Source organism: Saccharomycodes ludwigii, chromosome I (genome assembly GCF_020623625.1).
Source record: "Saccharomycodes ludwigii strain NBRC 1722 chromosome I, whole genome shotgun sequence".
In the NCBI taxonomy this organism is placed as follows: Eukaryota; Fungi; Ascomycota; class Saccharomycetes; order Saccharomycodales; family Saccharomycodaceae; genus Saccharomycodes; species Saccharomycodes ludwigii.
In genome coordinates, this window is record NC_060200.1 from 286,519 (window position 1) to 299,558 (window position 13,040).

Here is a 13,040-nt window from a genome sequence, read left to right on the forward strand (position 1 = left end):
AGCCTACTATATAATACCTGGTACTATTGCGAACAGTATTGGAATATAGCAACTAAATATCTACGTACATATATTTGCAAATAAAGATATACTTATTATCACAATTATCAATTCCTAGAAATAATGATATTGAACAATTGCTAACAATTAAAAATGTAATAATTATTTAATAGAATAAATGATAAAATCAGTATGAAATAATGGAATCGACGATAAAATAGGAATAGATAATAGATATAGATAAGAAGATTCGTATAATTAAGTGCGACTAGATATTAAGTTATTCTTTCACGGGGATATAATAATTCTAAACACTATCTCACCCATAAACAAAGCGGAGATTGATAAACAATTATCCCTGTAATTATAGAAGATAAAGTTTAATTATTTAATTGAAAACTAAGAAATAAAGTTAGATTGGTAGTAGTTAATATATATAAAGAATATTTTGTAGGGATTTAAGATAGGAACAAAGCAAGTAAGAAAATAATACAATCCACTTAAAAAGTGTGGAAACAATGGCTTTTCTTTAAAATAGCTTTGAATCAGCAAATGACTTAATCAGAAATACCCACATCTTCTCTGTATAGTAAAAATGCCATTGGAATGAGTTGTGTGCGATAAATACTTAGCCGCTTTTTATTTCTTTAAAAAAAAAACTGTGATAAAAGGCGATGCAAAAAAATAAAAAAAAAAAAAAAAAAAAGTGTTAAATTCAAATAAACCAAAATTACCGTCGTTTAAAGAAGGAAAAATAAATAAATGAATAATCTATTCATATCAATTACTAGCAGTGTTTTTGCTTGATTTTCTTAGGTTTAATCATAAGTGATAAATATTTGTCTTTCATATAAAACATATCTTTGTGGATGCCAACTGTAATAATACTATTTTAATCTCCGAATTTGTACAATATTTATCATATCATCTGTAAATAAAACCACCACCACCACCACCACAACCATTACCACTACTACTAATAATAATCTTAATTTTAATAATCTATTTATTTCCCTCCTTCTCTGATTAAAACATCTGAAGAGAGCAAAAAAAAAAAAACAAAAAACAAAAATAGAAAAAAAAAATGACCATGAAAAATAAGAAAAAATAGAATCAATTAGCACATATATATATTGCTTCTTTGATCATATTAATGTCTTAAAATATTTATTTATTTTTTCTTTTTTTCAGTCACTTGCCAATGTTAAATTTCGTGTGTAAAAAATATAGATGAAAACAAAATAAGTAGAATAAATACAAAAAAAAAAAAGTTATATAGTACAACCATTAGACACTTTCTTCACCGACATTGGCACACAATCCTTTCTTAATCCGAGAAGGGAGAAATAGACGTTAATTATAACCAAGAAATAATGTTTGAAACTAATTCAAAAAAAGACCTCACTCAAACTAAAATCACCGTACAACCTAGTAGTTCAGAGGACGAACAAGAAAACACAGAATATCACAACGAAAGATTGTCCACTGATTTACAATTGGGTTTGGAAATGGTTAGGAATTTCAGCGCTGAGAATGTAGGCAAAGAGGACTTGGAAGGTAGTATTAAAAATGATAAAATACAGGACCAACAACAAATAATTAGTGAAATTGATTCTTTTTCATCTTTTGGGGACGACCTTGATGAATCTGATGAAACTATTTGGGAGGGGGATCCATCTTTATTACCTAACTCACCATTTCCAGAAGTTAGAAGTTCAGTCCCTAACTATGATGATGAAGCCGATACCACACTGAATCATTGGAGGACTTGGTTTTTAGTCACTATATTTGTAGTTGTTTTCGCTGGTGTTAACCAATTTTTTTCTTTAAGATATCCAACCCTAAGTATAGATTTTCTTGTTGCTCAGGTAGTTTGTTTCCCCGTGGGTAAATTATTATCTCTGTTGCCAGATTGGTCCTTTCACTCCAAAAATACTGCTTTCAACAATTTTTTTAAACTTAACCCAGGACCCTTTACTAAAAAGGAGCATGCGGTCGTTACTATTGCTGTAGCTTTGACCGCGTCTACAGCGTATGCCATGAACATTTTGATTGCGCAAACTAATTTTTATAATATTAAAAATTTAAATGCAGGATACCAGTTATTGGTGGTCTGGACTTCGCAGATGTTAGGATATGGTGCCGCTGGATTAACTAGAAGATGGGTTGTTTATCCAGCAAGTTGCATTTGGCCTCAAACTTTGATTTCAGTTTCACTATTCCAAGCTTTACATTCTAAGAAAATCGATAATGAAGTAGTCAACGGTTGGAAACTATCTCGATACAGATTTTTGGCTATTGTTTTCACTGTAAGCTTTGTTTGGTATTGGGTTCCTGGGTTTTTATTTACAGGCTTAAGTTATTTTAATTTTATATTATGGGGAAAGAAGACTAGATACAATTTTATTGCCAATACGCTTTTTGGCACGCAAAGTGGTTTAGGGCTACTTCCAATATCTTTTGATTATACACAGGCATCCCAAGCAATGTCAGGATCAGTTTTTGCTACTCCATTTTGGGTAAGTTGTAACACTTATGCTTCCGTTTTGTTTTTTTTTGGAATGATATTACCCATTCTATATTTTACGAACACGTGGTACGCCAAGTACATGCCCGTTATATCTGGTTCTACATATGACAATACACAGGCAAAATACAATGTTACCAAAATTATCAACTCAGACTACTCTATTAATTTTGAAAAATATAAGCAGTATTCACCTCTTTTTGTTCCATTTTCTTATTTATTGACCTATGCTTTAAATTTTGCCGCGGTCATTGCGATATTTGTTCATTGTGGTCTATATCATGGAAAAGACATATATCGCAAATGAAAAGACAAACATTATGGTGGTAGAGATGTACATTTAAGATATTACTTGAACAAATATCAAGAATGCCCTGATTGGTGGTATCTAGTACTACAAATAGTTATGTTGGGTTTAGGTTTTGCGACTGTTTGCGGCTGGAGACACGTTATTGATTTTCCCGCTTGGGCTTTTGTTATTGCATTATTAATATCCTTTGTTAATTTTATCCCACAAGGGATTTTAGAGGCATTGACTAATCAGCATATAGGTTTAAACATCATAACTGAATTGGTTTGTGGTTATATGCTTCCTTTAAAGCCTATGGCCAATGTAATGTTTAAATTATATGGTTTCATTGTTATGAGACAAGGCTTAGGATTAAGTAGAGATTTGAAATTAGCAATTTATATGAAAGTACCACCAAAATTAATTTTCTGTGTACAAATCTATGCCACTATAATCAGTGGTTTGGTAAATGTTGGAATCCAAGAGTGGATGAGATCTAACATTAAAGACTTGTGTTCTTCAACACAATCTGATGGTTTTACATGTTCTAATGGCAGGACCATTTTCAATGCATCGATTATTTGGTCACTACCAAAATATTTATTCAGCCCTGGTAGAATTTACAATCCCTTATTATGGTTTTTCCTAATTGGATTACTATTGCCTTTACTTGTATTTTTTGTACAAAAGTCAAAAATATTTCCCAAATCTGAATTTATTAATAAAATTCACACACCTATTTTTTTCACTGGACCAGGCAATATCCCTCCAAGTACCCCTTATAATTACTCGTTATTTTTCGCTATTAGTGCTTCATTAAAATTTATTAGAACTAAATGGCCTAGATGGTTTAGCAAATACAATTTCGTTTTGGGCAGTGGTGTTGAATCTGGTGTAGCTATAGCTGTTGTAGTTATTTTCCTATGTGTACAGTATCCAGGAGGGAAACTTAACTGGTGGGGGAACGAAGTTTGGAAAAATACTTATGACAATGATTATAAAAAGTATTATACTTTAAAAGAAGGGGAAACCTTTGGATATAATAAATGGTGGTAGCGTATATATATATATATATTGGAAAATGGAATTAGGGCTAATCAGCATGACAAAAACGTGATGAAACTTGGACGTTAATGTGAAGGAATATACCAAATAGAATATCACAAAGATTGGTAAACAGCAATTTTTATTTTTATTTTTTTTTTTTCTTTTTCTTTTTTTGATTCTTTCCCAATGATTATTATGTAAGATTATATTAGGTTTGTTAGGTTTATATATTTAGATGTTTTTAACTTTTTTATGACGAAATTTGATTGTAACTTAGTTGGCAGAATGCTCTAGCCAATTAGCTTTTGCTCTAAAATTATTCCACTTTTACCCGGTCCTTGTTTACATATTATAATAAAGCAATCCAATTATACGTTATTATAACAACAAATAAACAAACAAAAAAAATATATATAAATATATAAATTTCTATCCTTAAGACTTTCCCTTTTTTTTTTTTTTTTTTTTTTTTTCTTTTTTCTTTATCGAACTTCTCTTCTTCCAATATACTGCTACATACAAACAGTTTGATCAACAATATTAACTGGCTGCAAATAACATCACATGCCTTCAACACCACCATCATCATCATTCACAAATATTTGGAAAAGATCCATCTCTTTTCTTAAACCTACTCCAACTACCATCATACCCACTCAGGCAGAATTAAATATAAGTACTAATAATATTATCAATACTGAAACTCCCTTACCCCATGACAATGATGGTTCAACTACAGAATTTAAAATATTAGGCAGCCCACCTACAATGGCGCTAATTAGCTTACCATCAAGTGTACCATTATATATTAAACGTAAACATTTGATTTCCATATTTGACAAGCAAAATAGCAAAAATACTGCTAATACAACTTCCATGAGCACCAGGTGGGTCCAACCTTGGAAAAATTTATTTTTATGGCAAAATTCAATGCCAATTTATCAAAAAATTATAACAACAACAAACTTTGGCAATATATCTGATGAAAATAGGCAAGCATCATCTGACTATGAAGATACTCGTTTGAAATTACTAGTAAGCTCATCTCAAGGTGGCTCACTAGCAGGTTTACAACTAGATGGATCTAAAGATTGGTTTATTTTTGGAGGCAGTCAATCCATTTTGGTATTTGAAGATAATTCTTCCCTAAACATCACTCCCAAGTTCAGTTTTAAAACTCTATTTAAAAAGTTTCACCAATTAAATGGTCGTGGTAATGTTATTTTGAATGGTAAAGGATCATCTATATATTCCATTGAATTGAGTTCACCAGACGAAGAAATCTTAGTTAGAGTAGATAATTTATTGGGTCTTAGTGGTGCTAGTATTTCAGATTTACAAAAAAATGTGCATCCCTTTGTTTTTTCAAAACAAAAAGAAGGCGTTTCCTCAGGTAATAAACTTGAAAACGACAAGAGAACTTTTCTTGGAAGAATTTTCGATAGAAATTCAACTATTGCAAAAACAAAAGACGAAGTTAAGGTCACAATTAAGCAGCAGACATTAGACCGTGAGTTTGGTTTGAAAGATTTCATTGAGATTAGTAAAAATGGTATTTCCAACATATCAACCTTTATCACTTATTATTATTATCAATTTCTGAATGGGAACCTATCATTATGGGGGAATCTTAACGGTGTTCAGTATTGCAAACTAAGAGGACCAAGAACTATTTTAATTCAAAGCAATGGATTAAATAGCAGATTGCTAGATGATTTAATTGATAGCAATCAAAGGAAATCTATTCTACCAGCATCAGCATTAAACGAATTATCTTTTTCCTCTTCATCAGAGTCTAAAATCAAAGACAGTAAGAATTATCTAAGCTATGCTACTTTTGATAAGAATGGTAATGTCCATTTCCAATCTACTCCAAACTTTGATGAATCCATTGAGAAAATAAAGCAGTCTCTAAAAAAACATTAGTCCGCGTAAATATAAAGTTGTACCAAATATATTCCATATATGTAAACAAATTCATTAAGTATGTATGTTATATTTTATTATTAATATCGTTAAACTTATCAAAAGTTCATAATGAAGTTTAATTTTAAGGCTGTTCTTTAGCATGTGTATGACTAATTCTTTAGAGAGCGTTGATTTTTTTTTTTGAAAATTATTTTTTTGTCGAATGGGAAAACAGCCAGTATTAATACGCATTACAAGCTGTGTAATTAATTTTCGTGCGCAGCTTCGGTATTTTAAATCTGGGATACAGGCATTTCGGACTTGCTTTCTAAAGAATAAAAAAAAAATAAAAAAAAAATGAAAAAAAAATAATGAATAATTTTTTGGACATAATTTTTATTAAAAGAAAAAAAAAAAAAAAAATTTTTTTCTAGAAGTAAATGAAAACTTTTTTTTCACACCTTCATTAACAAAGTCAAATTTTTAAAAATTCTAAAGAACTAATTATTAGTTATTTTATCTTAAATGTTCAAGGCTTTAAAAACCTCCTTAGCCAAACAACTGTTCACCAGTAATAAAAGCGTTAAAATAAGTATACGTAAAATGTCTGAACAAAAAAATCCTGCAACTGCTGCTAACGCACAAACTGCAAATGTTAAGAAGCAACATCAATCTCATAAAAAGTCTTCTAAATCTAAATTACAAGTTAGTTTGAAAACACCAAAGGGTACCAAAGATTGGGCAGATAAAGATATGGTAATTAGAGAAGCCATTTTCTCTACGTTGTCCAGTATATTTAAACGTCATGGTGGTGTTACCATCGATACTCCAGTGTTCGAATTAAGAGAAATTTTAGCCGGTAAATATGGTGAAGATTCTAAATTGATTTACAACTTGGAAGACCAAGGTGGTGAATTGACTTCTTTACGTTATGATTTAACTGTCCCATTTGCTAGGTTTGTTGCTATGAACAATATCGAAAAAATTAAGAGATATCACATCGCCAAAGTTTACAGAAGAGATCAACCTGCCATGACCAAGGGAAGAATGAGAGAATTCTACCAATGTGATTTTGACATTGCCGGTAATTATGACCCAATGGTTCCAGATTCTGAATGTTTATCTATTTTAGTTGAGGGTTTAACTAAATTGGGTATCCATGACTTTAAAATTAAATTAAACCACAGAAAAATCCTAGATGGTATTTTTCAAATAGCAGGTGTTAAAGATGAAGATGTTCGTAAGATTTCTTCTGCTGTCGATAAACTAGATAAATCACCATGGGAAGTTGTTAGAAAGGAAATTACAGTTGAAAAGAACCAAACAGAAGAAACCGCTGATAAAATCGGCGAATATGTGAAATTAAACGGTACTTTGGAAGAGGTCTACGATATTTTATCAAAAGATGAATCTATTTCAAGCAATGAAAAGGCTAAACAAGGGTTGGAAGAAATTGCAATTTTAATTTCATATGTTAAAGCTTTTGGTATTGAGAGATTCATTTCTTTTGATTTGTCTTTAGCTAGAGGTTTAGATTATTATACAGGTCTGATCTATGAAACCGTTACTTCTGCTTCTGCTCCACCAAAAGACGCCGCTGAATTAAAGGAGAAGGCAAAAAAGAACGTTAAGAAGGGTGAAACTGCAGATGAAGAGGATGTCTCTGCATATGTTGGTGTTGGCTCTATAGTTGCTGGTGGTCGTTATGATAATCTAGTCAATATGTTTTCTGAAGCTTCCGGCAAGAAATCTGCTCAAATACCATGTGTTGGTGTCTCCTTTGGTGTTGAAAGAATTTTTTCCTTAGTTAAACAAAGACAGGAATTAGCTGCTAATATTAGATCAACTTCTACCCAAGTATTTATTATGGCTTTCGGAGGCGGTAAAGACTGGAATGGTTATTTACCAGAAAGAATGCAAATTGCTAAAAAATTGTGGAATGCAGGAATTGAAACCGAATATTTGTACAAAGCTAAGGCCAACCCAAGGAAACAATTTGATGCTGCAGAAAAAAGTGGCTGTCCGCTTGCTGTCATATTGGGCAAAGAAGAGTATTTACAAGGCAAATTACGGGTTAAGAGATTAGGCCCAGAATTTGCTCATGATGATGGTGAAGTTATACCAATCGATGATGTTGTTAAGGTCGTTAGTGAAAAATTATCTCAAGTTCATGAAGATGGTGTTGATGAAATCCAAAAATTATTGCAAGGATTAAGGTAAAGAAACGGATAAACGGATAGTGCTTTTTTTTTTTTTTTATTTTATTTTATTTTATTTTATGCACTATCGGTTTATTACAATGTGTAATAGAAATATATAACTCTGAAAGGTATTAACAAATTTATAGCAAATAAATTATTACATCACTTGATACTATTTACAAACTCTTATCTAGACATATAAAACAATTTATGTATGTCTATTTGATGTTGTTCCTATATGATTTTGTAAAGTCATCTAGATAACTAGCTTGTCCACAATTATTAAGTAAGACATTGACTGATCTTTTACGCAGAATTTTTTCTATTTCTTTCTGGTTTTCAACCCAATTTACCACAGAGTTATAATCGTTGTATCTCATGGTTTTCGCATTTTTGTAATCAATTGCTGCGTATGGATCAATCCTAGTCTCTGTTACAGGTGGCGAGGCCGACTCTGAATTTTCAGAGCAAGTTGTATCTAATTCTCTCTTCAAGCTAGTTGCATAGTTTGAGCAATAACTTATGACATTATCTCTAATGTTCCAATTAGGGTATAACTGTGATTTGATAAAATTATCACAATGTACTAATTTCGAAGAGGATTTTGGTGTGATACTATCATTTACCCTTTGTTCAATTACATCATCACTATACCGTCTTAAAAATCTGAAGAAAGATCCTAATAATACAGGATTGACACAATCTTTTTTTGTAATGGTTAAGTTATTGTACAAAAAAGCTTCTGAATAATCATCTGAATTTAAATAATCAGGGAGTTCTACCTTCAATGAATTAGATGCCATTTTTATTATGTATTTTCTTTATACAGTTGAATAACCAGTATATTTTACTCAAATGTGCGGCTTATAACTATTAATTTACATTTTTTGCAAAAACACGAATAAGTACAGTTGGAGTAAAGTTTTTTTTTTTTTTTTTTTACTTTTTTTTTAATTTTTTAATACTTTTTTTACTTTTTTTTTAATTTTTTAATACTTTTTTTACTTTTTTTTTTTTTTTTTTTTTTTTTTTTTTCGGTCGTTTGTTAAATATATAAGAAAATTAATCTTGGGATGAACAATTCAACTACAAATAATAACACAAAAATAAGCAAGATAAAAAATAAACTAATTAAAAGTTCTTCCCATATTACAATGGCTAATGTATTTCTATTTTATATTTTCTCTAAAAATAAAAAGAAAAAAAAAAAGATTCACAGGCAAATAGAATAATTACTAAAAAATAACATCTATAAATAAACACGCATTCAACTAATAATATATTCTAACAAAAAAAAAAAAAAAAAAAATAAATAAAACCAAACTATAAAATTTCTTAAATGCCGAATTTGGATTTGAATGCCCCCTTTAACAAACTATTTCCAGTATCTTCAAATGCTTGGTTTAAAGAATCACCAGCAACAGTGGCATATTGATCAATCGTGCTTTCCATTGTATCGTAACCGTTTTCCATCATACGAGCAATGCGATCCGAATAACCAACTCCGGTCACCGCACCATTACGCCTAACTGGAGGTTCATAGGAAAATTGTTCATAATTCGGGCCTTTCTTATTTTTAGAATCAAATTTTGCCTTTGTTTCGTAACTACCATTCGCTATTATACTTTCTTCATATTTTGATTTGGGTCTAGAGTCACCACCCAATAATAGATCCAAGTCCTCTCTTCTGACATTAATATCTCCACGAGCCCACTGTAAAGAATTGTATTGTGGCCTATAGGGAATTGGTATTAGTGCATTGTATAGTTTATCTCTTTCATCATTATTTTTTTTGGAGCCAAGACGGATTTTAGCCAATATACTTATTAACCGAGCTTCTGTTTGACTTACCCTCAAAATGATATCACCATTTGATAATACAAATGAATCTCCAACATACTTACTTTGGGTCAATATTTTCAAGGATAATCTTTTGATTTCCTTTAACTCTGGTGTACTAAAAACAGTAAGCACATGATCAAATGTTAATACAATACATACATTACATTTATCATTCTGCCCCTTACTGTTTACAAATGGTAGCGTAGCAATGTTAGACGAAATAATTGGTGCCCTTAAACTCTTCCTATTGAGAGGCTTATGCATACCGGGAATAAAGGTAGCAATTTCATTGCCCCCTGAGACATAACAGACACCTGGGTACAATACACCAGTGGGTAACTGTTTCATTAACTCAAACGATGAATTTAAGCATTTAATGCCATTCTTCGAGTAACAAGTTATATCATGAATTGCTCCACGACTGACACATTTAGCTGAAGAATGGTATTTGACAGAAAACCTCCCATTTGAATCAGGTAATATTTTGAAGGCCAATATTTCTCCAGAGTCAGTACCACACAACATTAATATACTGGAATAATTTTCATCACCGTACTGCATAATGGTGAATTGGACCGAGGTTATTGTAGTGGCAGTCATACTAAATTTTTTAATGTTTTCATTTAAGATAACTGCAGGTCCTCTTCTATCCACAACTAATATGATACCGTTTTCATAACCAACACAAACAAAGCCAATCTCACTGTTTTTCACTGTAGTAATTTCCCCTGCACTTGCATGGATAACTGAAATGGGTACAAAACCTTCCTTTAAAGTACTTGGTGCCCTATCCCTTACATCCACCAAAACAGCAGGATTAGATTTATTTATAGTAAACCTTTTAAAAGCTATATTCATTTGATTGGCGCCACTAGGATCATAAAACTTATTTTCATCAAATTTGTACAAAACCACATCCCCACCCTTACAACCAATAGCCAACTCACATGTTTCCGGAGCAAATGATATATTTGTCACATTAACATCTGCTCTATTCAACACTTGTGATATATTAACGTCAAACACGGAACTCTCATCCAATTCGCCATAAGAGGCATCCCATATCCTGACAGAACCATTTACATGCCCAGTGGCCAAAGCTGATCTTAATTCGTGGACTCTCAAATCTTTCTTTGCAGGATCACCTCCTTTCAAAATCGAATCTTTGTTGTAAATCGATGACATCATTCCTAACCATGCTTTGTTAGGAACACAACAACCGGTCATTATAGTGGCAAATGGACGGACCCAAGATATGCTTTGCGGTAAAATAGATGCCTTGTAGATTATAGAACCTGTAGGGTACAGCATGCTTTCAATTTCCCCATCTTCTAACAAAACTAAGATAACACCTGGATCATGATTACCAGCAAAAAATGGAGAAGCTCTCGACAAACAAATAAAATTTACTATACTGCTGGAATTGGGGATTGGGAAAATCCTTTGATCTTTAGGATTTGAATAATAATCTTTCATTTTATCATAAGTGGTCATAGAATACAACGGCGTACCTCCCAAATCAAGCATAGTCAAAGAATGACAACCAGAGCCGTTGGAACTACTGCTACCGTTAACGTCCCCACCTGCAATTAACAAAGATGTATATTCTGGGTTTTTCTTACAAATCCAGGAAACTTGTTTAATAGGTGAATGCGCTAGACCCACTCCACCTATATCTGCAGTATTAGGCGCAGGAACATTAACATCAACGTCGTACAAGGACCTAGCCAAAAGTAACTTACCACTATTGGCATCCCAAAAACACAAGGAGTTATCTTCATGAACGGTTAGTACGTGTAGCCCATTTGGATGAAACAAAGACTGTTTTATTTTAGGGTATCTTGGAGTGGATAACATTTGACCATCTCCACCCGGTGCGTAAGCGGGTAGCTGATAAATAAAATGTTGCTTTACCTTTTCCTCTAACAAAGAGTAGATAACTGTTGTTTTATCGTAGGATATCAAAATTTGACCATAATTTCTAGGGTTCCATTGAAGTGAAACCACTTCCGATGACTTCTCCTTCGGGAAAAATTGATCTTTTTGCAAATTAATTACCCTCACTTGTGATATACAATCTCTATCAACATCATAAATCAAAACATTCCCACTCTGTAATCCAAGTAAGACCCAATCTAATGTTGGATCAGTGTCCATGGAACTGACCTTTCCTGGAACGAAAAATGATGCTAACAACTTTTGTGAGTACAAAGATAAGACAATAACAGTATCTTTAGAATCTAAACAAACCAAATAAATACCCTTAATAAATCTAATATCTTTGATATAACCACCATCATTTTCAAATGTGAAAACAACCTCAACTTGCTGTTTGCCATAAACATGAATTTCTGATGTATCCGTAGCCAAGGCCAATAAACTTTGATTTTGATCATATCCCATTGCAGTAATTTTTCCATTTAGACCATACCTACACACTTCATTGATATCCAACATTTTAGAATTAATGGTATTACTATTACCCGTCAGTGGCAGGCTTATATTATTTGTTGGTATTTTCATTTTGGATGACAAGCTATTGGAAGACTCTCTAGCGGATGATTTTGAAGTTGAAACCGCAGCACCAGCTTTCTCATTTTTTTTAGATGATGAGGATGAATCTGAGGATTTTAGTGATTTCAATGATAATTTTAATTTATGTTTTTTAAACATTCTTTCTATATTGTGATTGTAATCTAGCTTTTGCTTTCTGTTTTTTTTTTTTTGATTCTAAACTACCCTGATAATAAAAAAAAAAAGAAAAATTGAACAGTAACAGAAGAGACGAGAAGAATAATACGGATGAAATAAGTGATTAGACCAATCTCAATTGCTAGGAGAATATGAAGTTTTTTTGTTCCTTTTCCTTTTCCCTTTTCCCTTTACTTTTTCTTTTTTTTAATTAAAGAAATAATTGTAGGGTCTTATCCCAAAAGGGGGAGAGAAAAACGTTATTATTATTGTTGAGTTATATGAAATAATATCTTAATTTTACTCATTTGTAAACGAAGAGAGGGCGGGTAACATAAAGCACCCCCCCAATCAAATAACTTTTCATTTATTGGAAAGGCACCAAGAAGTTTTTTTTTTTTTTTTTTTTTTTTTTAGAAAGTAGAAGCGAAGAAAAGATGAAAAAATAAAAAAAGAAATAAAAAAAAGAGATATTACAATGTGGTACACCCATCGAAATAAATAGGCCAAGAAAATATACAATATAAAGTAATAA

General features: G+C 31.7%; 5 protein-coding genes across 5 annotated transcripts; 3 read left to right on the forward strand and 2 right to left on the reverse strand.

The window, feature by feature from the left end:
• Positions 1 to 1,373: 1,373 nt before the first annotated feature.
• On the forward strand, positions 1,374 to 3,872 carry OPT1 (oligopeptide transporter OPT1; the record flags this gene model as incomplete). The annotated part of the gene is made up of 2 exons (XM_046081472.1): positions 1,374 to 2,796; positions 2,947 to 3,872. The coding sequence occupies 2 exons, from the start codon at positions 1,374 to 1,376 to the stop codon at positions 3,870 to 3,872; spliced, it is 2,349 nt and encodes a 782-aa protein (XP_045936467.1).
• A 555-nt stretch (positions 3,873 to 4,427) lies between these two features.
• Positions 4,428 to 5,789, forward strand: AIM24 (Aim24p; the record flags this gene model as incomplete). The annotated part of the gene is made up of 1 exon (XM_046078771.1): positions 4,428 to 5,789. One exon carries the CDS (start codon positions 4,428 to 4,430, stop codon positions 5,787 to 5,789), a length of 1,362 nt encoding a protein of 453 aa, XP_045936468.1.
• Positions 5,790 to 6,374: 585 nt separating this feature from the next.
• Positions 6,375 to 7,991, forward strand: HTS1 (histidine--tRNA ligase; the record flags this gene model as incomplete). Its single annotated transcript, XM_046078770.1, has 1 exon — positions 6,375 to 7,991. The coding sequence occupies one exon, from the start codon at positions 6,375 to 6,377 to the stop codon at positions 7,989 to 7,991; it is 1,617 nt and encodes a 538-aa protein (XP_045936469.1).
• Positions 7,992 to 8,190: 199 nt separating this feature from the next.
• Positions 8,191 to 8,775, reverse strand: MIX23 (Mix23p; the record flags this gene model as incomplete). The annotated part of the gene is made up of 1 exon (XM_046078769.1): positions 8,191 to 8,775. One exon carries the CDS (start codon positions 8,773 to 8,775, stop codon positions 8,191 to 8,193), a length of 585 nt encoding a protein of 194 aa, XP_045936470.1.
• A 532-nt stretch (positions 8,776 to 9,307) lies between these two features.
• SCDLUD_000122 (uncharacterized protein) lies at positions 9,308 to 12,487 on the reverse strand (the record flags this gene model as incomplete). Its single annotated transcript, XM_046078768.1, has 1 exon — positions 9,308 to 12,487. One exon carries the CDS (start codon positions 12,485 to 12,487, stop codon positions 9,308 to 9,310), a length of 3,180 nt encoding a protein of 1,059 aa, XP_045936471.1.
• Between the last annotated feature and the right edge of the window lie 553 nt (positions 12,488 to 13,040).